Raw genomic sequence first — 26,380 nt, 5'->3', positions numbered from 1 at the left:
TTTTCAAAGACCATCGGCAATTTGTGTGTAGTTCGTATCTTTAAATGTATTTCACGTTTCTTATTAATGGCTGCAAGAATAAGTCTTTTTCAACTTCTTGTAATTACACTTAACTTCTTGCCAACTGAAATATGACATGCGTGAGCTGAAATACACTGGAAGGACTTTAAAACCTGTAACGTATTTCTTACCACTGTCTTCTTAAGAGGCACGTTTGAATGTTCTCCAAGCAAAAGAAAAAAAAAAACAAGCCAAAACAAAAAAACCCTACCACCCCAAAAAGGAGTTTTCAGTTTAAAGGAGATACAGATTGTAGGTTTAGTTACACAAATCCTATTGTGTACCTAAACATGGCCAATTTGCCTTGCATTTCTCTGGGAGTCACAGCTATCCTTTTCCTGCTCTCACCCTGGTGACATCTCGGTGCCCCTTGGCTGTCTCGGTGCTGTTGTTTGCAAAGCTGTGCTGTAAAAACGATCAACACCATGACCCAAGTTAGAAATAATTATCCAAGAATAAAGAAGAAAAAAAAAAAGGCCAAAAGCAGTGCATCATGTAGCTGCAGAGCTTGGGTGATGAAGGATGTGTATTCAGGGAAGATGGAGGGAGAGACAGCAGGAGGGAAAAAAAAGTGAACGAAGAGATGAGCCACAGTGGATATGAAGAATAGATGCATTTTCATTCACTGCTGCACTGTCTTCCCTCAGTATTTCTTTACTGGATTTCATACTGGATATTCCTGGACTGCTGATGTTAACCTTTTGAGGTAGTTAACTTGAAGGGAGAAGACAAAAGCACAGCAATATTGGACTCCCCTCTCTCAAGGTGCAGAGAGAGAGGGAAGTAGAGCACTAGGACAGAAAGGGAGGTACTTAACTCCAGCTGGTTAACATGAGTGAGGGTGGTGCAAACCTGGTGTCCTACCACGGTTATTTGCAGTGCTTTTTCACTGCCTGTGGCTCCATACCTTCATAAGTTCCTACTTCCAGAAGGGTCCCGCTTCGCTCCAACTCCAGAAACTCCTCCACAGTCAGAAAGTTATAGTCCACACCAGGCACTTCTCCTTCTCTTGGAGGGCGGGTTGTGCCTGAAAGCAAAAACTAGCATGTTAATATAGTTTTCTTATCAAGAGTTAAAAGAGACAGTAAAAAATTATCATAAAGGCACAACAGTATCTGTAAAATACAGTTCCATGAGCTACACCAGAGAGCAGTGTCACAAGAGTTCAGTCAGAAGTTAGGAGCCCATGTAAAAACACAAGACATAGATCACAGGCTGAGCTGGTGGTACCAGTTGTTCCACCCAACGACCATGTTTTTGATATTCTCAGAAAGACTCTCTGGCAAACAAATCTCTCATAGCACATGCAGAAACACAGCTGGAGGAGCTGGCATCTGGGAATACGCCAGCAATTACCTTCCCGCTATCGGCACAGTCTCTCATACTTCATTCACCTTCACTAAAATTGCAATCTGTATTCTCAGATAAGGCAATTTCTTTCCAGCTTTCATTTTTTCCTGTACCACTTTATCTCACCAAATATCCTTTCACATCATAAAGATCTTTTCTCCCTTATTTTTTCTTAATACTTCATCTCTATTTATGCTATTATTTTTTATTCAGCATTAAAAAGTACCATGAGACAGTTCTGATGCACTGTTCACACGCGCTCACTAAAGAGACAACCTGCAAACTCTTCTCACAGAAGTTCACCTACAAGCTCATTCCAGTTCAAGAAATACTTTTACTTTTGAGTAATAATTCACACTCAATCTCTCTCTAGCACTTGACAATTCCAATAGTACCCATGGAGAACAGGAGTCTCATCACTGCTACTCTGTCAGCTCTGAAACTCTTCTCTCTTCTGACCAATTTACAGCCCTTTGAAGCATGGTGCAAGATGAGTCATTGCATGACTTTTTGCTAAGATGGTTTGGGCCACTGCATTTTAGGTCACTAAGCACAGCTTAATTCATTAGGATCAATTTCTGTTCAATAGCCTTTTTTTGCCATGACTCTGGAGACTAGGAGATGGCTGGATTCTGTACATCTGAGATTAAATATAAATGACAGACTTACAGATGGTACAGGAAACTGAACTTTAGAAGAAAGAGCGGCGTTAGAGAGTTGGAGGTGTCCAAGTGCTGTGGCTGCAACCAATCTGCTGGCTTGGGAATAACTTTAAAGATGTGGAAACCATACCTAACATTTAATGAAGCGTGAGTTCTCACTTCTGTGGGACCCTTCTGGCCCCTGGGCAGTCAGTGCCTTCTCAGTGCATACAATTTCTATAAAAGGACTGAAGACAGTCTAAAGAAGCTGAGCTTCTGGAAACTAATTTGGAAGATTCCAGCTCTCAGAAGTTGAAAGGGCATAAATTCACCGTGCCTGCATCTGGAAAATGTTTTCCTCAAGTGCCAGGGAAGCGGAAAGTCTGCTTATGCGCTATTCATCCAAGAGACTGCTCAAGAGGTCAGTCTTGACAGAGTGACACCCTTGAAAGACTATCACTAGATTAATTTCCTTGATAGACATCCACTTTCTCTAACATCCTCCATTTCTTGTTTCAAAATAGAAATTCTCTCTTTTTATTAGTTGCCATCAGCCTTAAGATAGTTTATAAATTCCTGTGCTTTTCAATCATTCCTGCTCTTGGAGCTGTGTGAATGGGTGAAGGCAGGAGGAGGAAAAGCAAAAAAGGAGATGGAAATGGGGATGGATATCTTCACTCAACTAGCAGAATTACTCTTTCATATTTGCAAGGATTCAATTTTGCATTCTTTGTACTCTGGAATCCTTACAGTAAGACTACAACGGTTTGTACCAAGTAGTTTGTAGCACAGATATCTTTGTTTGAGGACAGATATCTTTCACAGCTCCAGAACAGAGAAATACTGGAACTGCACCACACGCCCCTCTCTGCCCAAAGGCAGGCACAGTGAGACTGAGCGGGCAATGCCCACGCAGGTCCCTCCCTGCACGCAAGAAACACGCATGCAGCCAGCAACTGGGATGAAGGGTCACAGCCCGGAGGCAGCATCTCCTCCCTGAGCATCGGTCCTGCTGTAGATGTTCAGGCTGTGCGCACCACCGCCGGAGCAGCGTGGTTGTTGACCACTGCCAGGTTTCCCTAAAGCAGGCCCACAAGAGGGAAGGAAGAAGAACGAAAAGCCTCAGCAATAAGTATGTCCAGGGATGCGCTGTAGCTGTCCCATGCCTGGAGCACAGTGGAAATGAGAATTAGACTCTGCAGTGCTCCTCACCCAATGCATCAGTCAAACGTCACCCCAAGCCAAGCGGCACGCAAGCTGAATGACAAAGATCGGGACATACTTTTTCCCAGTAACTGACAACACATATTCATGAGACACAAAGATCAGGGAAGTTCAGGATTCATTTTACTTTATCTTTTAAAGCCCTCTTCTTTATCTATATCTTCTCACAGAGAGTATTTATTAATCTTTTTTTTTCCTTCTGAATTTTTAGAGCGGTGAAATTGCAGTCAGCAGTTTACTAGTGCTGGCTGCCTATTTGACATGACAATTATATCTCTGCCATAATTCCTCTGAGCCATTTTAATGGATCTATTTGTTTCATCTCAGTGTTCTTAATTTCCTGAATATGTTCAAGTCAAAAAATCGCAGATGTGCTTGCTATCAGCACGACTGCCTGCAACACACGCTGAATGCATTAGAAACACCAACTCGCCACGTAAAAGAAAAACATTACACCACAGAGATAACATTTGTCACCTCGCATTGGTCCTCAACAACAAACAGAGAGAAAATAAAAACTGCGCTGGTTAGGATATCTTATCTGGGCGAAGGCGAAAAACCCAACAACTTTCCATGTTGCTGTCTAGAGCAAAGATTGCTTGCAGATGCTTGGGCTGTTATCCTGCTTCACATCTGAGCAAGTGTTACTGAACGCAATTCAGAAAGGCAGGGGGAAGGGAAAACCCGCCTCCGTTTTTCTTGTAGCAGAATGACAGGCTGCCGGCTGGACACACGCCTGGCAGATGGCATTTCAAAGAGTTTTCATGAACCATCTGGGATGTGTACAATGATTACAGAGCACACTTACAACAAAGCCAGAAGGGCTGCTTCACAAGGAGGGTGGGGGGAGAGGGCGGGCAGAAAGAAAAGAAAACCAAGAGGCGCATAAGCAAACTCGATGACTTTTCCCAGGCACGGGATGCTAAGAATAATCAGCACCTTCCATCCGGAGCTCTTCCACGGCCTGAAACAACTGCTCCTCTACTGTGCAGCGTGTGCGTGCACAGCCCCGCACTATCGCCGGCTGCAAGCTACCGTTGGAGATTTCTGCTGATAAACTCCAAATTGTAATTAAGTCTCCCATTGCTAATGTGACTTAATTATGTACAAAGCATAGTGTGTGTCCTCCCTCCCCCTTTAAACTGCATTTCAGCATCCTTACCACAGGATGGTCATCACTTAATGAGAGGGCCATGGAGATGACTGTACATTTTATCAGAGCTAAGAGCAGATCAGACCACTGCTAATGGCAGAATTAATTGAGCACAATGAGTGCTGCAGACAGCCCAAACAGGAGTTAAGATACTCCACTAGAAAAGGCGAGCCAATCGTATTTAAATACATTAACCTGCCTGCCGTGTTTGCACTGAAATATTAAGTGGCATCAAATCTTCTTGGCATTAGGTAGCAATTTAGCTAATTAATTTAAGCTACATCCCACTGTGTGACTAGCTCAGAATTGCTAATGCTACAACAAGAAGGAACTGGAGGACAAACTGAGTGGTTACCAACTCCTTCTGCACCTTTAATGGTTCCTAAACTTTCACTCTTATTTAGCTAGAATGTCCCAAAACGTATAAAACTAGTTAAGAGACATTAAGTTCACAGGGGAATTGCTCAAGTCTTCTGCAACCAAAGCAGACTTAAGAAAATAAATAGATAAAAATAAGACTACCGGTCAGCATTGCAGGTTTTACCTTCTTTCTTCGTCTGGGGAGGTAAAACTACATATAACATGAGTGGCTCTGATGGTAGGAGAAACGTTTGCCCGGCTGTTGGTTTGGTTATCACACCCAAGCTAGATGCATCCCTGTTTATTCATGCATCACTAATGCTTGGGCCACAGATGAAGGATCTGATCATGGGCTGGAGACACCACCTGAGAAATTGCTTACTGACACAGGTGAGTTTGTGCAAGCAGAGCCCAGTGCTGTACCTAAGCTAACTAAATTAAAGCTTGTCACCCACGCCTAGAATAACTGGACTGTGGCTCAGATGTACTGATGACTGTCAACTACTACTATGAATAATTTAAACACCCATTTAAATGATAAATAGCTGCTGCTGTTGTGTTGACTATCAACCACGCTGACAATTACCCAACATGAGCCTCACTTATAGTATATGTCCAGATTGTTAATACGTGATGCAGGGGCTGTTTAGCTCCTTATCAATCTACCAGGGCCTCATGTTATGCTGTTAATAGCCACTGATACCCTGCTGCTAAATTAATCAGAATCTTGCTTATTGTAATCTAAAAATAAGACTTCAAGGGGGCCGTAGTCACTTCAATTACTTTCTTGTTAAAACAAAAGCAGTCTTGAGCAGTAATTCTGTTACCATGCACCAAAACAGCCCCTAGCAAGTCATTTAGGAGTCGACTTCTCAAGTGCAGAACACCCACGTCTCTCACTTGCAAAGCAATGATTACTGCAAAACTCCTTATCCAGTTTCACTGGCTGGCAGTGGCAATCCAGTGAGCCACCAAAATATAGCTGCTCAAATCGCAAGACATTTGCTTATTTCCACTGACCATCTTCTCTTAAAATGACAGATAATGTGGGAGTTGCACACTCAGAGTAATGATACAGTTGCTACAACCATATTTTTACACAATCTCAGGTCACTGGTGGTTGCCAACGGTGAATGGAACTATAATAAACCAGGTTTTAGTGTGAAGCGTACAGGGATGCTGCTGACTCACAAAGCTGCAATACCAAGCGCTGTTGGGGGGTGTGCTGAGAGCCTGTTTGCAGGCAGGTTAGAAGGAAGGATGCTGTTCTTTCCACTGCTCTTGAAGACTGATATTTGTGTTAATTCACCAAGAAGAGACTGCTCTCATCACCTACACCGAAAAAAAACTTCAGCTGCCAAGAAAGAAACATATGACGAAAACAGCCCCTCTTCCCCCTGCAAGGTGTTTAGAGGTCACCTTCTTCCCTCATGTCACAGGATAATTTGGAGAGCCTGCTTTGGCTCTCCTGCATCCGTCACCTATGGTGCCAGATAACTGGAAGGCAGAGCAAACTCCACAGATCTGCTGATGGCAAGCAGAGAAGGGAAGAGACAGAGACGACCTGGTCTGTCTCCAGAAGAGGCCACTTGATCGGCAGCCAAGCTTCAGGCAGAAATATCTGCAGCACAGTATCAGAAATAGCCTTATCTACATTAACAAAAAATAAAGTGTAACCTATCTGTAAGAAAACATTGTGCACAGAACTACTTCATCTTATTTACTTCTGGGGTTATCCAAACTAAGACTGCTGACTTGGTTTTTTTCAACAGCAGTAGAAGGAATTGTATTTGGACACTGCTATGCTACCCATTATACACGTGTGCGTCCCCACTTACCTATGGTAAGGGGTAAAGGGTAATTTATCGTTGTGAATACATCAAACTATAGAAGCTTCAGAAAGGTCTGGTCTGCTACAAACCAAACATGCTCAACTTATAAATACAATTTTCTCCTGAAACTCAAAACTCAGGAAGCTCATTCTGGGATTTTAAACATTGTCTGTCCCTTCTCCAGCCAGTGACTTGATACCTATAAACCACAAGAATGTGACAAGCATTCAAAGTGTCTCAGTGGCGGAGTAGAAATTCAGTCCAAAGGAGAATGCGGTCTGTCACTAGAAATTAATTCACAGCTCTGTTAATGCTGCATGCGCAGGAACAGATGCTGATTGACTCTTCCTGGCCACGCAGACAACCGCGATAGTAAAAGCAAATTTCTGTCATCGTGGTCAGCAGGAATGACTGATTAAACCCAGAAAACAGCTGACTAAGACAAACTTGTCTTTCTACAGACACATTTCAGAGAGAAATGCATTTTGTGGCTGTGGTCTAAAGTAATTTTTCTTCTACAGGGGGAGATGGGAGGGATTCGTACAAAGAGCTCAGTACCTCTTCCTCCCATCAGCAACACTATGCGGCCAAAGCCCAATCCCACAGCCGCAGCCTGTGAGGATCGCCTCTTGCTCAAAGGACCATGCTGGCCAAGCATACAAGGCATTTAACACATCGTGTCCAGTTGTGTCTCTCGGGTCCTCTCTCTCAAAGAAGTACTGACTGCCCGGAGCCTCCCTGGAGAAATGATTCAGCCAAGCTGCGCACCAACGGCTCGGAGCTTGTGTATACCCTCCAGGCAGCAAGTTATTTTTGTCCCCTTTAAATCTATTTGTGGTATTCCTGTGGCCGTCACTGCCACCGAGTGAGAACATGGATAATCTTCAGCTCATCTATCCTTCTAGAGTTTTGAGGTAGAGAAAGTGGGTTTGTTTTCATTTTATAGCACAAGATCAGCCAGACCCAGGCTCTCAAAGGACGTCAGGAGCCTACTTCTACAGAAATCAGTGGGATTGAGGAAACCCTACAGATCAGGATCAGAGCCTAAGATTAAAAGGAACAAAGATAACTTGCTGCTGTGTTAGGGCTTTGCAAGCTCATTTGTACGTGTCGTGAAACACCATGCTGTGGCTACACAAAGCCAGTTCAGCATGAGGGGGTTCGTTCTCAACTGTAATATCAATTTAAAAGAAAGTGATAATTACTGATAACTAGAAGAAGAAAGGGTACAAAACATGCCACACTCCCCAAGAAAGACACTTTAAAAGACCTGTTTAAGGATCTATGCCAAATATTCAGCAGCACCTCCCGGACCTGGGAAAGGACCACTGATGGTACTACTGCAGTGTGGCACTTGCTAATGCAATTACAACCTCTTCATGTGTCCTTCAGAGCATCCATTTGCTTTCTCCTAAGGAAAAACAGAGTATTCTGGCATCATATAAAACATAAATAATACATGTTCCTGTATTTGCAACAGCAGCAGCTTGCCTTCTGGATCCCTCTCTGAGGGACTGCTGTTACCTCACCAGACACCTGCAGCTGAATCCCTCTCATTTCCTACAAGGTGGGACACCCACCAAGAAGATTAAACTTCATGAACTAATGAGTTTGCCATTAATCCTGCATTCGTGGAGTCCAACTGCATGACATCTGCTAATTTAAATTGTGAACCACTGATGAAAAAGCAAACTATGTACCTCCTTGGTGAGACAACCTTTGCTGTAACTACACACAATTTTATTCTTTCTAATATATGGATTAGTGTAATAAAGTGTAATTTTATAAATCAATAAAGCTGTAGTAATGAGATCGCACTGTAATGTTCTGCTTTTAAATATTGGCACAGAAATGAATGAAAATTGCCATTTGTGTAAGCGTGTATGTGACTTATGGGAAGTGAAATTAGCTGTAAGTAAATTAACCGAGTGATTACATACTTGCATCTATATTCAGTTTCTCTCATATATGCATTTTCAGAAGTCTACATAATGCTACAACCATGACACACCTCTATTTCAAGTGGAGCACCTTTATTCTATGTAAAAATTGTCACGGTTTCAGTAAAAATTTTGTCTATCTTGGAAAAGGCTACAGCTGAAGATGGTAAATTAAATACGTACACTAGATAATTACAGAGCACCCTTATTAGCTCGTTATTTTTAATTCTGTAGATCATTCACTCCGGACTATCTCAACCGAAGCCTAACCTGATCCCTGCAGCGCTTGCTCAGGGCTGCCCCACATCAGCCAGCTCAAACCTTACCAGGCAGAGGGACAGCAGCGCTCCACGCCGCGTGCCCAGAGCAGGTACAGAAAAGCACGATGTGGATTAATACGACTATTCCACACAAATGTGCACAGCCGTACTAAATACAACAGGCCAAAGGTGGGTGGGGGGTCAGTGATTAAAATCTACTTCGAAATAAGTCACAGGAGACCTGGGATGTAGGGCTGCTCCCACACAAACAGCACTTCTCAACAAATACCTCATTGTCTTATTTCTATTTTCGCCTTATAGAAAGTAGTTTATCTGGAGGTACAACCTATCTTCCTCTATATCTGTTTTTTTCGTGGCTACTTACAAAGCCATCTGATTCCTACAAATTGCCAAAGAGAAGGTGCAGCTCAGTCTGAGAGTTTCATAAGTCAAGGGCTAGCACTAAAACCCAGCTGTGAACTGCTCAGCTGAGGCACTCAGCTGCTGAGGAGCAAAACACCCGTCAGCTCCCTGTCAAGTCTGGCTGAGTGGCATACAGTTAAGTCACTGTAGTATCAAAAACTGTCTTTCATTAACTATCGGATCTTCGTGTGGCTTGGTATAAGTTTTGAGTAGGTCATATTTCAGCTGAATCACAGAACAGGTAAAAAAATAAATTACTCTTAATCCTTTTGCTTAATGTTAGAGACAGAAGACTGGGAGGAGAGGGCTTCGGGAAAGGTGAGGGGCCAAGACAGCCCTTGGGACTGAGTGTACTGCAAACTCGGGCAAGATGAATCGCCAAGTCACAGAGCAGAGGGAGACACAGATCAGATACACTGGGTTCACTGGCTTTCCAGGAAAATTTAGGGGTTTTGTAAACATTGCACAATGGTCTTCACCCACCATGAAGTACTGGAGGAATGACCGAGTTTGGTGGAAGACATGCAGTGGAGTCTTGAAGCAGAAATACAGTGAACAAGAACACAACAGTTTTATGTTTGATTTTTAAAATTAAAAAGAAAAATAACTAAAACTTGTTTCGACAATATATGTGACTATTGTAACCAAAGGAAGAACAACAAAAAAAAAACCAACATATCAGAAACTACTGTTAGCCTTATATGTGTAAATCTTCTCACAGTCAGATTAGCAGTAATTCTTCCCAGGAGCAACACTGCCTGTTTGTTCCCCAGAATGACACTACTCACAAGCTGGTACAATTATTGGAAGGAAAAAACTTCTCTCTTTTCTTTGAAACTTGGATACAAAAAAATTTTAATCAACCTAAAACAAGGTATCGTATTTTCTACTCTACTTCCAGGCTTCAGATGTGTCCTGTCAACAGATATTGCAATTAAGCTCGTAATAAATTGATTATCCATCACAGACCAAACACCTGCAGTATTTCAATTCAGTTTTCATTAAAAAAAAAAGTTTGCTTTTGACAACTGCATACATATGTGCACATATATCCATGAAAAGATATTCTGCACTTTCAAGCTACAGTAATAAAAGGAGATTACTTGATGTCCAATAGCTCAGCTGCTTCAACAAAGATTACTTACCTCCCTTGCTGTTTGTCTTCTGAGGCTGTTTGTACTGCCGAGATAAGTACAACACAATGTGGGTCATCCCTGGTTGGGTGTGATGTAAAACTCCTTCTGTTGATTTTAATTACCCTTCTAGCAGACTTTTAATTTGCCATTAAAAGTCTTCATAAAATACCTCACCTAACAGCATGTGCCTTAAACTAGATAAGTTCATTAGTCCAATCTCTGTAAAATTTCACCATAGAAAGAAATAGTTATATAAAACCTACACATTTATCTCTGAGGCACTGCCCGAAGTTTGTTCAGTGACCACATCCAGTCTACTGAGATGAGAGACCCAAAGAGAGGTTTTTTCCTTTTCCTTTTTTAAAAACAGAACACCGTTCCACCACACCTCTACAGGACATCAATATAGTTACTTAAACCAGTCTTTTTCCCTGAACAACGTACACTGGAGATAGTGTCTCCACGGTATATTTTCTCCCGCCAGCCCAGTGCCATGAAATACTGTAAACCTAATGGACTTCCAGCTGTGATAACCTCATCAGTCTCTTAGAAAGCCACCACTGTCCTGTGGCTCTTCAGTTTTTGGCTCTGCCCACTGACCAACCCTTGGTTCAGATGGGTTTTGTTCCTTGAGAAATCCTCCTTGACACTTGCTTAGTTGTTTTCCAGCTTGATATGCAATACTGACCGATAAATGCACAGGTATCAGATATAGCAAGAAGTACGCAGACTACAGAACCACACAGTTACGCAGCCATATGGACGCACTTACTGTAAAACTCCAGGGAAGGACTAGAACAGACAGCAAATCTACCCAGCAATATGCGCATTTAGGCACTATTCCCTACTGATCCCGTCCCTTAATTTCACCTGTTCTTCACTGCTACCTATTTCTGCATTTTTTTTCAGCAGCTCTGTATGCACAGCATGCTTTAGTTCTTCATGATTGCTAACACTTTAGCTGGTTTAAAAACATTCTCCTGGTTCACTTTCTGTAATGTTGTGATTAGGTAACTGCTCAGGATGTTGAAAAAATGCCAAACATTTAGAAGCTGATTGGTGTTTGAGTTTCAGATTCATCCCTATTGATAATTGGAAGCGTTACAATGTGAAAGAAAACAAATACATTAATTTTTATTCTTTTATTACCTCACTGAAATAAAAACTATTAAAATACTTTATTATTTACAGCTCCCTTGCTGTAAATTCCACACCCCCAGCTGTAACACAGAAAAAGCTTATTAATCCTTATAGTTTTGTAAGTGCAATAAAATACCAAAGAAAATGCAAGTTACAATACATTTTCCTCACTTTTAATTGAAACATTCCCTGGTACAGTAAGCCTGCTGGTTAGGTAGCCCGTAACTCTGCATCTTTGCAGCCCGAAGCTAACTGTCGTGCTACTCATAATGTATACAGGCTTCTCCATTTGTTTCATTGCTTTTTCAGTTGTACACAACTAGTAAAATCCATGCCTCCATATCCTGTCATCACCCATGAATTTCATAGGATATACACCCACAGGGTGCTTTACTCTGCCTGTCTGAAGCCAAGCACCGCCCCTATAAAATACTCCAGTGCATAAACTGAGGACAATGACATAGTGTTCGGCTTAAATGGTCTTTGCTTCATTTCATCTGATTACCTCTAGTTATACCTTCTCTCTGTTAAACGTCCCTGTGTAGGCGTTTATAGCTCTGCATTCACACAAAACAATCATTCCATCACATTACACACGCCGTCATTTTATTAGCTTCTTGCAAATCATTTTCTGCAAGGGCCCCAATTTTAAATGCCATTTGAAACTCACTTGCTGGTTTACCAATGCCCTTCTGGTGTTGACTGGCCAACAGACAACACGAGCCATAATGCCAGCAGCTCCTGCTTTCACTGCGGTGAGTAATTCCAGAGTATCTCCTGGTCCCCACTGTCACTGGTTTGAATCCAACATAAATAAACAGCACACAAAAATTACCCTCGTGCAACTGTCTGGCAGCCCAAACAAAATGAGCTGTTCCTTGTCTTCCGTCCAGTTCCCGACAAACAAAACCACCACCAGGTTTCAGCTTGTACCTGGGTCGGCATCACACCGGGGATGAGGCAGTAATCCTCAAAACCGCATTTACCTCCTCAAATTAGACATGGTTGTGAAGGACATTGTGATCTGGGGTGGTGAGAAGACAGTTTCCCAGAAAACTGCCTTCTCATGCTACTAGATCAGTACACGCCTGGAAAATGAATGCCTGAAAACACACAATCAGAACCAGGCTTTAGAAACACAGCGAGACGAGATTCTCTGAGAAGTACCTGTATGTTATTTGACTTCAACGACAGTCAAGTGATTACCAGAGAGACAGAATGCTTTTCTTCAGGACAAGGATGTCACATAGCAGATAAGACCTTACCAAAAAAATGAAGTTTAAACCTAAACTCCAGCACTTATTTTCAAATTGTGAAGCATTTATCCTTTGACAACTGTACCGAGTCCTTCAGAGGAGTGACGCAGGTGAAACCACCTTGCCAGACAGATGCTGACACAGAACGGCTAATGGCACTTGCTCCAAATCCCCTGCTCAGTTCAAAGCACACAAGTATCCCAACTGCTTCAAGACCAATCTCCATGCTTGGTGTTAAACATGTGCTCAAGCTTCTGCAGGATAGCAGCCTAGGGGCAACAAACATTTTGAGGACCTGAAAAAGAAACACTTTTTTTTTTTCTTGTTCCTAGCTGGGGTTCTGACACAGGGCACTCTGCCGATTTAAGGTGAAGTGTGGTCCCCGCTGCCCGTCATGCTGGCAGCAAGGCTGGCTGGCAATGGTTGTCCCACCTCCCGGCACTGCACGTCCCAGCACCAGGCTGCCAGACCTCACCGGAGGCCCACGCTAGGCTGTGAAGAGCAACGTGCGCTTTCTTCACATCTGCTCTCACGCAGGTGACAACCTGTGGCAGAGCACCATGGCAGTCAGAAAGCCTAGTGACGTCTTACCTGATATCCAGTAAATCCACGAGACACAGTGAATCAGAGCCTTGATTACCAGACTAGCCATTCATTAATCTCTTAGGAGTCTAAATTCCCAGTACGATGACATACAGTTATGTACCTAGATGAAGTCATAAATGAAATATAGCAAAAAAGCTCAAACATCCAAGAGCATGACTAGTGATGTATCATTTCATGACACCAAAAGCACTTTTTTTTTTTAAAGAAACACTTCTCTCACCTTGCGTACGAAGCACTGCAAAAAAGAACCAGAGGGGAATCCCTGCTAACTTCTGTGACTGCAGGGTGAGGGTGACCAAAGCTCAATGGATGTGACCTAATTCAACTGCAGGTATTTTAAATATCTAAATAAAAATAAAATGATCACCCGATCACCCAAAATCCATTAAAAAATCAGAGCAGCTCCCATTTGTCAGTATATTCACTTTCGAAACGCCTTCAGTATGGCTGGAAGATGAAACTGCGCCCATTTTTCAGATGGGTTATGGAGGCACAGAGCAGCCACACCACAGCCCAAGCTCAGAGACAATTAGGAAGCAAAAGAGCAGAAGGTCATTTGTGTCCCATGAGTCTGTGGTTAGCAGACAACGTTTGGGGGCTAATAGTATTAGTTGCTCTGTGATGCGGATCTGTTGAGATAAACGTGACAGCTCTTGGTGATGGCTTCATCAGAGCGAACTGCTGACTCAATGTTTAGGCGTAGCGGCAAGAGCTGTTTATGTACATACACTGAAAAACAACAGATGACTTCTGGAATGAAACACATGGGTAAATTTCTCTCTTGAGGCAATACAAAAGAGCCAAAGTAGCTAAAGCACTTTCCCACAGTGACTGTGCAGTAAATTAGAGCTCTGAGTAGCAATCATCCATTATCCCATATATTTTTAGCAATTCTGAGATTAATAACTGGAAAGAGCCAGTAAAACAGTATTACAAGGAAATATACTTCCTTTTGATGAACTGCCACTCACTCCTTTCAGGTCACTTCATACCTCAACAGAAAATACAAAGTTTGAAACATTCACTACAGCATTTTTCCTACCACTATTGCCATTTGATAAGTTACGCTTTACACTTTCTACATGAATGAATCACATTAATTATTATTTTATAATTTTTTTCTCTCTGACTGTTAAGCCAACTTAAGCTACTTCCAGAGTTGAAGAGGAAAACACAATTATTAACACTTCCAAACATCCATTTGGAAAAACAACCAAGGTGAGGGAAAAACATTGCCATGAGTTGTGAGAAATTATTTTGTCTACTACACAAATACCATCCTCTCCTCTTCTGGCTGTAGCTCTCTTTCGCCTACAAGAACTTTACTTGAGATAGGTCAAGACTGTAAGCAAGTGTATTTTAAAATCACAGCTCTGAGACATTCTTCAAAACACCTAAAAACTCATTAACACTCGTGCTTCCTTGGAGCCACCTCTACCGGGTTAGAACTGCAAGACCTACGGCTCAGAGAGATTCATCTCTCCTCCAGCTCTCTCAGTTATTCCCAGCTCTCCATTAGAGGCCACACAACTGTTATTCAGGGAGCTGAAGCTGCTTTCCTGGATCATTTTACTCAACGGGACCTCATTTATTATTGAAAATAACAGAAATTTGACCTTCCCTGAAGTCCTTTACAGAAGTTCAGACTGCAGGTGAATTTGTCCAACCTGCATAATGCAAGTCAATTCTTACCAGGGTAAAGCAGCATTCAAAGTGAAGGCGGCTGGCAGAGTTGAACCTTTTGTGCATAATTAATGCAACCATTGATCAGCAAGATAAATGCACGAGGATGAACTTCTACACTTTTAAAAAGTCTAACTTTCAAAAAGCCTCTTTGATTAATATAAGTCTCTTGCTACCCCGGACCTAAGTGGGTATTTTCCATGGTGCACCCATCAGCATTGTTCAGCAGAAATGGTTCACAGCAAGTGGTGCCAGTTGTGACTCCTGCTTGGCACAGATCTGGATACAGCGTCTCTCATGGACAGGTAAGTGATTTCCTGGTCTATTCCCCATTTGGTGTGTGCAAGCAATGCCCATTAGCGCCAGTGGGATTTATACATGTGGCCATGAGAAGACACCAACGAAAGCTCAAGCGCTGAAGATATCTACAGGCTATTTGAAGTACTACTTCATGATCTTTAGCTTACACTCCTAATCTTTTTGGAAACTGTTGCTACAGAGTTACCACAATGTATGAGTTTATAAATAATAATGAACTGGCATACATGCTAGTCAGGTAGCAATGGTCACAGTATTTATATAACTGGACATAGAAAGCAACTCATTTGCAGCCATCCAGCACTTGCTGTCCCTCTTCCCAAGCCTAACAGTAGCACAAAAAAAAATGAGTTGCTAGTAAGAAGCTTATTTTGTATGCTCTGTACTACAGACACGGGTCAGTAACCTCATGGACTGGCTGATGGGACATGTCTACTTGATGGCATCCTATTTTCCCATACACTGTTCCCATGCAAAGGACTTCAGATTCCTTGGGTGATATTTAAGTATCTAGGTAAAAACTAGATCTTCCAAAATGCTACCCCTACTATAGGACACTTACAGGTAGATTTTTAAGAGTTCAACATCAAAAAATGCAAGCTTGGAGTCTACAGTAGCAGACATTTGGGATAGCCCTAACCTAGCTATTTGTTTTGTTGATGCCAAAACACTGTAAAACTAGTTTGTCTTTGGGGCTGGAGGAGAGCTGAAGGTGAGGTTACTGCAGGAGAGAAAGTGGCCTCTTTCAAGGGCTGTCACAGGCACCTAGCATAGCTTTTCAAACCAGCTCATTCCTTTCCTTCCTAAAAACCAAGATAGACTCACAAAGAGAGACCATCTTAAAAATAATTCTGTGATGTTCAAGATACATAGTTATTGTGATTTTATAACTTTCAGGGCAACACCTTCCCCACTCTCCCCCAGGAAAAAGGCAAGTGTTGAACCAAAGGCACCTACCACCAGGTACCATCAATGGAGAATCCTTGCTCGCAGCTACAATTGGTCGTAATGGTCAGTCTCTTTGAAACCACAAAGGCCAGAAAAACAACTCTACCCATCACACCACTCAGGGATGATGCCTAGGCATAGTCACTCTTGCCTTGAGCTACAGGAATGGACTAAATGACCTCCTTCAAGGTCTCCTCTTAAGTCTGCAAATCACAAGAGCTGGCAACACTGTAATCATGTAGCAGAAATTTCAGGAGGGCAGAGTTGTTCTAAATTATGTCAGAGTTGTAGTAAAGTGTGCTGGTAGAATTAGATTTTTTTTTTTAAAGATATCCAAGCCAACTCATTCATCTGTTTAGAGTATGCCTCTTTTAAATGAGTTTTTACCAAGCGCACAGCTACACTACAGTCACTTGAGGACAGAGCTCGTATTAGCAGCCAAGTATTTATGGATTTGTTAGGGCAGGTGCTGCAGCTTGCCAAGGGCATGAGATTGTGCAACTGGATTATGAGCAACACTCAACTTCAAATACAGCCAAGGACCTTTACCACCTGTGATCAACCCTTACCAGTGTAGACAGAGCCACACGCTCACTTCCACATGCAGGCTTACATAAACTCACTTTGCAGATTAACAGTTCTAAAAGTTTGTGAGATGTCGAGATAAGCACGATGCCACCTGCTCAGCCAGCTCCCACCCCCTCCTCACCTCCAAGTGCCCCTTGCCCTCGCAGTCTGTCTGCACATCACCACCTCCCGCTGCTGGCTCATCCTCACAACACCCCTCCGGGCAGCACAGCCTGCCAGCCCTCAGCAGTTGCATTTGGATTTAAACAATACCAGCTAATTTTAAATGATTTTCTGTATAACCTTGGAAACAGCTGTGTGTGATGATCATGGTTCAGGCAGATAAAAGCTGGTAACAGACAACTGAACGAATATATTTAGAGAGACAGAAAGAGAGAGATGGATGAACCAAAATGCCTTGTACTCTTCAGCGCTCAGCTTTTTGCAGGGCTGCAGTTCTCTGGCTTAGCACATCAGGAGACTATAGCAGAAGGGCTTTTTTTGTTTTTCTTTCATACTAGTTCAAGGAATTCCCCCCTCCCTCACGAACACAGGGTTCTGTCCCTCTCTTGGACATAAACAGGTGAGGCCAGTAGGAAAAAAATCCTGCTTTTCGTATAACTCCAGTTGTGTCAGATTTGTCCCCAACACATATTGAAATTTTTGGAGCTTGTTAGTTGTTAAACCTCTGCTAAATTAGATTTCTCCTTCCTCAGCCCCTTCTGACCCAATGCCAAGGCCGTGGACAACCTCTGTGAGTTCCTCCTAGAGACTGAAATTGCATCTTGTTATAGGTATTTCTGGTAGAAACGTACCCTTGGCCCACATCGAACACATCCATAAGAGTCAAGCTATTCTATCTTTCAAATGCTTAACTTGGACCTTGGGATAAGGTCTCAACCTTCTCACAAACCGAGGGATGAGAACTCCAGGAGGAGACACCTCTCTCGCACAGGCTGCAGGAACACTGGACCATAATGCCACTTCCACCTACTTCTTCCACTAAGTAGTAAACGGCTACAGCAGATGCCAGTTCCTACACCCTCATATTCTGCTTCAAGACACACCTCCTGTCACCACCAAAGCAAACGGAAGACCAAATCTGTCACATGGACAGTACTGACTTCTCTGCCTTAAGAAGCAGGTCTACTTAAACTTGTCAGGTCATCCAGACATGAAGATATTCTTGGTGATCAAATCCTGGAAGACTATTTTTTTCTCTCCTTAGACAGCCTGAAGGAAGAGCAAAGTTGGTTAACTCCCCCTCTGAGAGCTAGCTTGGTCCACATGCAAAGATTAAAGAGCAGAATGCGTCCAGGTCTGTGTGATGGGTTCACACCTCAGGAAAGCGTAAGAGAATGCCAGGGCTATGCTCATCACTTCTGGAAAAAGAGAGCCTTTGTCAGTCACCACGAGCTTCCTAGGGGAAGTTTCTAGCTCATCTTCAATGCATTCCCTTCCTTACTTTGCGCACCTCCACACGCTACATATCGTGATTTTGTGGATGCTGAAGTTGTGCAATATAAATAAGGCTGCTTTACAGGGGTCACTCATTTCCTACAGCCCAAGCTCAGAAGCAGAGCAAGTTTGTCATCAGACATCAGCGTACTAAAGACCTGTCATCGCTTCCTAGGCAACAAATTTCATGAAGGTCTCGTATGAACGGCCTCCCACCTTTGCCTCTCTCCTTGTGCATCTCCCAAAGGGAAGACAAACAGTCAATACTCAATTACTTTCATAAAATTACAAATCTCCACTGCTCTGCATGTTTCACCTCCCAGCTCAGTGAAAATAAGCACGACATGATTGCACGAGTCTATGTCCCTACAACCATGCAAATAAGAACTGTGAGGCAGAACAGGAATGCATGACCCCTTCAAAGCTCTGCTGACACATGAGTCTGGGATTCATTATCACCTCTGGAGTTTACACCACTGTATGCTATAATTAGACGTGTGTCAGAAGTCAGGCAGAGCATTGCAACCATCACCGGTCATTCCGCTGGTACGAGTATGATAACCAGCACAGCATGAGGTAGAACTCTTATCTGAGTTCTTAAAGACAGACTAAGCCCCACGCTCTTCTGCTGCTTGAAAAAGACCATACTGCATGTTTTAAAAGAACATCAGGCTGGTTCATACTGCAGAGGCCCCAGGAACCTAGGTTAATGCCAGCCTCCTGCCCTTAATTCATGTTCTTGCAATTGGGGCTGGGCGTAAGGTGAGGAAGAGAGCAGACGGTGCAGCGAGAAAAAGGGTTAAAAATGCCACTAAAATCTTAAAGAAAAACCGTGAAAAGCTGACCTTTGTAAAACAGACTCACACGTGAAGTGCCATTTTCTTAACTGATTAAATACATATAAAAGTTTTTATACAACTGTATTATTAGATTGTTAAATACATATACTCCAGTGTTTCCTGGAGTAGAACAGCTCTGCAGGAGTCATTCCTCACCCTTAGTAAATATTCACTACATTTTGGCACACTTGTGACAAACTGCACCCCACACCTATTTCTTTTCCCTTTGTTGAACCAACCTGCAAATCCCTCTGCATTTCTGCACGATTGATCTTATCACAGACGTTCACTAACTTCAGCTGCTTAACACTTTTACAAAAATGCAATCGATCCCAGTTAGTAACAAGCTTTCTAAATGGGAGAGAAAGGTTTATTGCTTTATGCTCAAACTCTGCAGGCTGTTGCACGCTTTCCAGCCTGACAGTGAGCAAAGCCCAAGTCAAACAACGCGTTCACACAACTGACGTCCCAATTGTAGTCTACTGAACTCAGCAGTATACAAGTGGAGGAATTATTTGTTCTGGGTTTCTCTAACTGCTTAAAGGCTGATTGCACACACTTTATCTCTCACCTCGGGAAATACTATAAAGCTAAACTGAGTTTTTATATCCACATTTCAGGATACTGAAAATACGGGGCTGTACTAGAAATGCTGACATTACCCAGTTATGGTGGTGCAACCTCTCTACCATAATTTCGTACAGTTGGAGATAATAAGCACTGCTGATTCAGGAGGAATCTCTGATTGGGCTGGAAAATGGCGAAGTGTTGGAAAATCTGTTTCCTGAGTGGCAACAGCAGGCCTGAAGAGCATAAAGGGAGGAGCAGAGTTGGTAAGGAAATAACAACAAAGTCCAATCATGAATCCTTAGAGATGCTCTTACTCCTTTTATTGTTCATGTGATTGCAAGAGATCTAAAGGACTCGTGCTAAAGGACTTCAGGGCTTGTGCTAAAAGGACATTGCAAGTTACCTGGAGGTATGTGCAGCACAGGTGGGAGGGGAAGGTCTGATTACGCGACTGAGATAGCAGGCACCCAGTCGAGAGAACACAGAGCACTGATTTTGAAAAGAACTGTGTTCCTTCCTGACCTCTTAAAAATCAAAAACTTTGAAAGTGTCTCAATTCTAGCACCAAAAATAAAGGTACACAGAAAAAAAAAAAAAAAACAACACAACACACATGATACTACATTAAAACTGTTTGAACAACTTGAAAAAATTGCCTTGAAATCTCTGATGGTATATGGAAAAGAAGCCTATTCAAACTCCTTCAAAGAGCAATTTCTGTTTAAAGAGGGACAAGGTCTTTCCCTCCTTCCTCCTCTTTTTACTTTGCTTGGGAGGCAGGGGGGAAGGGAAGGAAGAGACAAGACTTTTGGTGAAAACTGTTCAGTGTTTTCCTGTACCCCTTTTCTCTTACCAGATCTCATTTTTTAAATATTTACATAATAATTTTCCCACAAAATGTGAATTTTCTCAAAAAATGCTTGTTTGATTGATACCAAAAGTTCCAAATGTGACGCTGTGATTTGCTCTAATTACTATTAATAAACGCATAATGACTGTTGATAAGATTAACAAACCGTTCCAAAAATTTGTTACCATATTCGCTCTACAGCACAAACTCCAAATTAACAGTAATGCCAGCAGGCTATAAATACTCCCAGATTAACAAAATGGAAGCAGTTCATACAAGGATGAGCTTGAATTTTGCAAAGCAAAATACCTGCGCCAATATTTATCATAAAAGAAAAAAGGTGTTAAGTTAGTATTTGTCTAGCACGGGGTATTATGGCAACAGGTATAGGGGCTCTGCAACATTTACCCTGAAGGAGTGAATGTTATAAGCTGGTGGAGCACAACACCCTTACCCATAAAATGGGCCAGAGGAGCTAAGCAGCTGAGCGCTCCCTCACCGCCTGCTTTCTAGCCCCATCCCGGCTCAGATACACGGAACAAGAGCCCTACCGGTGTGACAGTCGGGCTCTGCTGAGCCAGGGGCAAAGCCTGCAGGGAGCCGGGCCAAGCAGCCCCCCACAGTACCTGTTCGAGCATCGCCCTCGCTCATCCGATAACCTCGTCCCTCGGCGCCGTGTCACCAACAGGGTGGGGAGGAGGGTGCTTCCCTTGGCCGCTCCCAGCGAGATGCCAGGAATCACAGCACCCGCACACCCGGCAGCGCTGCCTCTTTGCTCCCCGACGGCAGAGAGCCCACAGCAGCCCCTGTCGCTGGGTACAAACTGGTCCCTGTCTCCTTCCCACCTCCCTCGGTGAACCTATCCCACTCCCAACCCCAGCAGCTCCGTCTGCCCAGCCTCCCGGCATCACCTACAGCTCCACAGGAGAGGTCAGGGAGGGAATACACACTTTCTGGTTGGCTTCCCATTTGCCTGATGCCCTAAGGCACTTCCAATTTAATAAGTATTTCTTTTTAAAGTTAGTGGAATTGAAATAAATCCATACTGTTTGCCAATTTCCAGCTTATGTAATCAAAGTCAACTGTGCATTCACAAATTCCTCCCTTCTTTGCAAGCTAATCTGACAGTAGCGGGGCAGGGAATGTAACGGGGGAAAAAAAAAAAATCTCCTGTGGTACCGTCTTGATTTCCCCAGAAAAATAAAATGCCTTCAGTTTATAATGGCCTGGTAATGAATTAAACATTTTGAAATCCGTAAAGGAACCTCAATAATAAGATCTTTAAAAACTGCAGACACAGTCAAAGGAAAGGGAAAAAAAGAAGCAGCAATATGCTTGAAATTAAGTGGAGACAAATCACTACGACACAGTTATGGTGAAGCAAAGCAATAGGCACACCAGGGAAAGGGAAGCGAATCCACTCACCAGCCCAAGTTCACACATGCAGCATCTGCTTCCATCAGACACTAAATAACACAAAGTTACTGCAGCTACAGCTTTGTTCACTTATCAAAAAGACCTAAGTGGAGTTTTAATATACAGAAATATCACAGTTTTAAAACCTTTTGTTTGGGAGCTCCCTGGTTAAATAAAAGTCTATCAGTCCACTATGCTGGGAGGTGCTGAGATCCAGACACTTGCATGGCTTAAAATGGCTGCAGCATTTCAAGGCTTCTGTAACTTCTTGTACACAACACCACGGAGCACAAGAGAGGGGTCTCTTTCCTGGCTATACACTATTTTAATTTTAACAAAGCCAACATAATTAGTCCCATAAGCACCCCTCCAGTAACAGCTTCGACTCCCAGCACCAGCGAGCTGTATGCTATGCAGTAATTATGCTACCAAGCTGTCAGAGCCTCCTTATCTGCATGCAAATTAGTTCATATGCTATACATCTGCTATAATGACAGTATTAAACCAAGAATTTTTTAATGAAGCTATCCTCTTTATAGCAACATAGCACAATTACTTTATTAACATATCGCACATCTATGTCTGTAACTGCTCCCAGTCAAATAGCCAAATTTTCCATTCCCCCCTACAACAAGATTTTCTTCACTTCTCTCCCTATATCTGTACACACTTACAAAGAACAAGCACGGGAATTTCTGAGCTACCTCTGTACAACACCACTGCTTCATTGTTCCTGGGGAAGCACCGCGCCAAATACCATTAAGCGTGACTAGGTGAATAAATACTCCCATAACGCTCCAAAAGGTTAGGAGATGAAACAGTAATAACCAAATCAGCAGCTGTTCGCTCCCAGCCTTGACATCAATCACCACCTCCCGCCGACTACCGACTGCCGGCACCACGGCCAAACGGCGGCTGGAGGGGGCCCGCCACCCCGCGTCCACCCCGCACGCACGGACGCCGAAAAGAGATGTGTCGAGCAAAGCAGCAAGCGCGAGGCGAGAAAAACCTTCGTAAGAGAGGAGTGGGCAGCGCAGAGCCAGCGTCTGGGAGGGCTCCTGCCTGGACAAGGCATGGCGGCGGCAGCCCCGCCACGGCGAGGCCTTCGGGGACGGTGGGAGATGCGAGGGCGAGATGGAGATCCCACAGCGCGGCTGCCGCCCGCACCCCCGCCTCCGCCCCTCGCTGCATCTGCGGCGTGTCGGCGCTCCGCTCCGCCGGAGAAGCATCCTCGCCCTTCCGAAACACGCAGCAGTGCTTCAAAACCCATCGGCATCAGCCCTCGGCCCCAGCCCACTTTCAAACATCGGTGTCGGGAAAGTTTGGTGGTTTCTCGGTCCCAGAGCTTTTTTCCAGTTTGGTTTTTGGAAGAGGTATGCAATTCTCTACAAGGCTCATTTACAGTAACTAACCTCAAAGAATAAAATCCCTAGAAGATTTGACTAAGTTTGCTTGTGTGTATTTTACGAGTTGTTCTCTTCATTACATCGTGAGCAACTGCTCAGTTCTTTTACAGTTTAAAAGAAAAAAAAACAAAACACACACAGAAAGGTATCTGATCATCCCTAAACCTTTAATAAATCCTTACACCTATTTCTCAAACAAACACTTCATTTTTAGGTCTATTTTTAACCTTCCATCTTGTACTACCACAAGGCACTGGTGCTCTGCGGGAGCTGCCAGGGAGCTGTGCCCCAGCCTTCTTCCCTGAACCCAGCCAGTCACCTCTCCAGGGTAATAAGGAAAGGTGATTTCTAATTTAGATTTTTGGACCTTGCATCACTTATTTGATCTGACACAGTTTGTTTATACTTCCAACCAACTGGTTACTTTTTGAAAGCCTGCTTGGGAATACAGCCGTTGCACTTTACAGGCATCCTGCACCAGCAGGAACAAAGGCACGTGGAAGTGGAAAAAAAACCCAAACAACAAAAAAAACCTTTTCCCCTTTTCATTTTATATTTCCCCAAGCACCAGAAAGGTGTGGATAGGTCCCAGCCAAAGTTTCAGCACTGCTTTGTTCTTGATGCAAATCATCTCTTTCATCAATTATCTCCAAGCCGTTCACAAACGCGACTGCCGTTTCAAAGCCACGAGGAGATAGGTGAGAATTACCATGGACAGCACAAAGAAGTTCAAATACGAAGCGAATCCAAATCTTCTCTTAAAACCTATATTTACAGCTTCAGTAAAGCCCTGAGTACCGACACCACAGTGCATAAAACAACAAATAAAAAAGCTAGGGAAAGACACAGAGCAACGCTTCTTTCTCCCCCACAAAAGCTTGTTTTATTTTTGTCAGCATAACCTGCAGTTTGCTGGGTTTCTGCGAGATCAAATATTTGATCAGTTTGTGAAAGAGATGATATTATGTGTCTGCCTGAGGGAACAGGTCACTGGATTTCATGACCCTGGAGTTTACTCCAGCCCTTGGTTCCCCTGAGAAAAGTATTAAATGACCCTTTTCCTTGGGGAGAAGAGAAAACAAAATCAGACTATATCATAGTCCTCCCGCAGCTACTAACAAGATCCTCTGTAGCCTTTGACACCACCCTCATGAAATAATGCAACACAAGCCATCTTATTAGCACTCAGTGTGCACCTAACCAAACGGACTGTATTTTCAGAGCAGCCAGTCGTGCAAGGAGCAGCTCAGTCTCATCTGCCAGAAATCTCTTCCATTGCTGTTCTGTCATTTAAATCTCTTCTGTACTGCTGCTGTTAAGGCTGAACTCCATTGTCCCTTAATGTCCACCAAAAAAACCTGTCGTTAGCTGCAGCAGGACTTGGGTTATGTCCTGGAGGTGGCATCTATCTCACCTAGCTTTCGAGGCTGACAAGGTAGACATCTCAAACGGAACTAGTGCTTCAGGCTCCGCTTGCTCTCAACAACGAGACACAAACACCGTCATCCACAGCACCGCTTAGCTCAACGATCACCTTATGATGAGCTGAGCTGCATGCCAGGAGCATCAGTTTCTGTTTATTGGCCTTAAAGGGCTTCTCGAGCATTAGCTCAGATGTTGATATCTGCAGTCAGGTGAGATGAATGCTACCTCAGCAGCATAACCAACGCAGCGACACCAACCCAGTGTCACCAGCCCTGTTTCCAGTGGCACTGAATTTTGGTGTCTATCCCTGCTTTCTGTTCTTATTACCATAAGCCCTTCTGTACTTCACCCAACAGCCTCAGCTTCTTCATCCTATCCCTAGGATTGCCCAGGCAGCCTTCCCTCCCTCTTCCATCTCTTCTCCTGTCTCTCTGCACACTCCTTCCAAACCGGATAGGTTTTTTCAGGCTCACTTGTACATTCCCCAGCACCTCCCTCATGAGTGCCCCAGACATGCTGGCTGCTTGCCACACGGCAGGTTCTCCCCAGTCGCATTTTCATGATATACTACAGGTCAGATCTCTTCCTAAGACAGAAGCAGCACTTTCTGCTGTCTCTTAACCTTCTGAAGGTTTCTTCCATCAACTGAATCAACCATGAACCTCTGCCTGTGGCTTGGCAGCTGAGTTACCTTTGCCTGCTTACATTTTTGTTGCATTATTAAAAAAGAAATTCTGCCATCATCACAGTAATCTGCTGGAAAATAAAACCACATGAAAAACACCTGCAAGGTGTGCTATTTTAGATGGGACTGCTAATGTAGGTCAAGTTTTAGTTTAAAAAATCCAAGCGATACAATTTGGAATAGGAAAGTTCTCCTCTGGGTTGCATCTGTGCTTATTAAGAAACCTCTTATGAATTCTGAATTTTGAATCTATCCACTATTGTCTTTTAAAAGAAAATCACACAAGCATATGCAATGTGTGTTCCCTGATTTCAACAAGCCAAATCTATGCTTGCAGCTCATACATTTTGAGTGATATTCATGAAAATCGAGATTATTCTTTCACACTTAAAAAAAAAAAAAAAAAAAAGGCCAAATTTGACAGTGAAAAAAACACCCAAAGCATTTGAGAGTCGGCTCAGGATCACTTCTTGATCCTGTTACAACTCTGGCTGCCCAATTCATTTTGATAAGTATCATGCAGGCTCCCCATGTCAGCAAACCTTCCCAAAGCCCATTCTACTCTGGCAGCCAATCCTTGAAAAATTTAACAGTTTTCCATGAGCTTTGGCATTTTCTCTCCCTGTTGGTAGCAGTATTGGCCCAGCTGGCAAACTGTGGGAGCACAATCAGACTGCAGAAATGCTGCAGAATCACCCTGAAATACTGAAGTGACCTTGTTTTTTAACACACGCCAACATATTTAGTGTGTACATGACCCACATTATAACTTAGGGCTTAGACTTTCTTCTTTTTGGGGGTGGTTAAACAATTGAGATTGCTATTGCTCCTGAG

At 43.2% G+C, this 26,380-nt stretch overlaps 1 protein-coding gene across 22 annotated transcripts in view; it reads right to left on the bottom strand.

Annotated features, from left to right (window-relative positions):
* MAGI1 (membrane associated guanylate kinase, WW and PDZ domain containing 1) overlaps positions 1-26,380 on the bottom strand; it is a 357,879-nt gene that overhangs the window by 90,550 nt on the left and 240,949 nt on the right. For all 22 annotated transcript variants that reach the window (XM_075433225.1, XM_075433229.1, XM_075433230.1 and 19 more), the window contains exon 3: positions 968-1,087. In XM_075433225.1, coding sequence (XP_075289340.1) covers positions 968-1,087 — 120 coding nt within the window. The remainder of the gene's footprint in view (positions 1-967; positions 1,088-26,380) is intronic.

This window comes from Opisthocomus hoazin, chromosome 11, assembly GCF_030867145.1.
Source record: "Opisthocomus hoazin isolate bOpiHoa1 chromosome 11, bOpiHoa1.hap1, whole genome shotgun sequence".
Classification (NCBI taxonomy): domain Eukaryota; kingdom Metazoa; phylum Chordata; class Aves; order Opisthocomiformes; family Opisthocomidae; genus Opisthocomus; species Opisthocomus hoazin.
The sequence above is the reverse complement of the archived record's forward strand: the minus strand, read 5'-3'. Positions and strand labels throughout refer to the sequence as shown.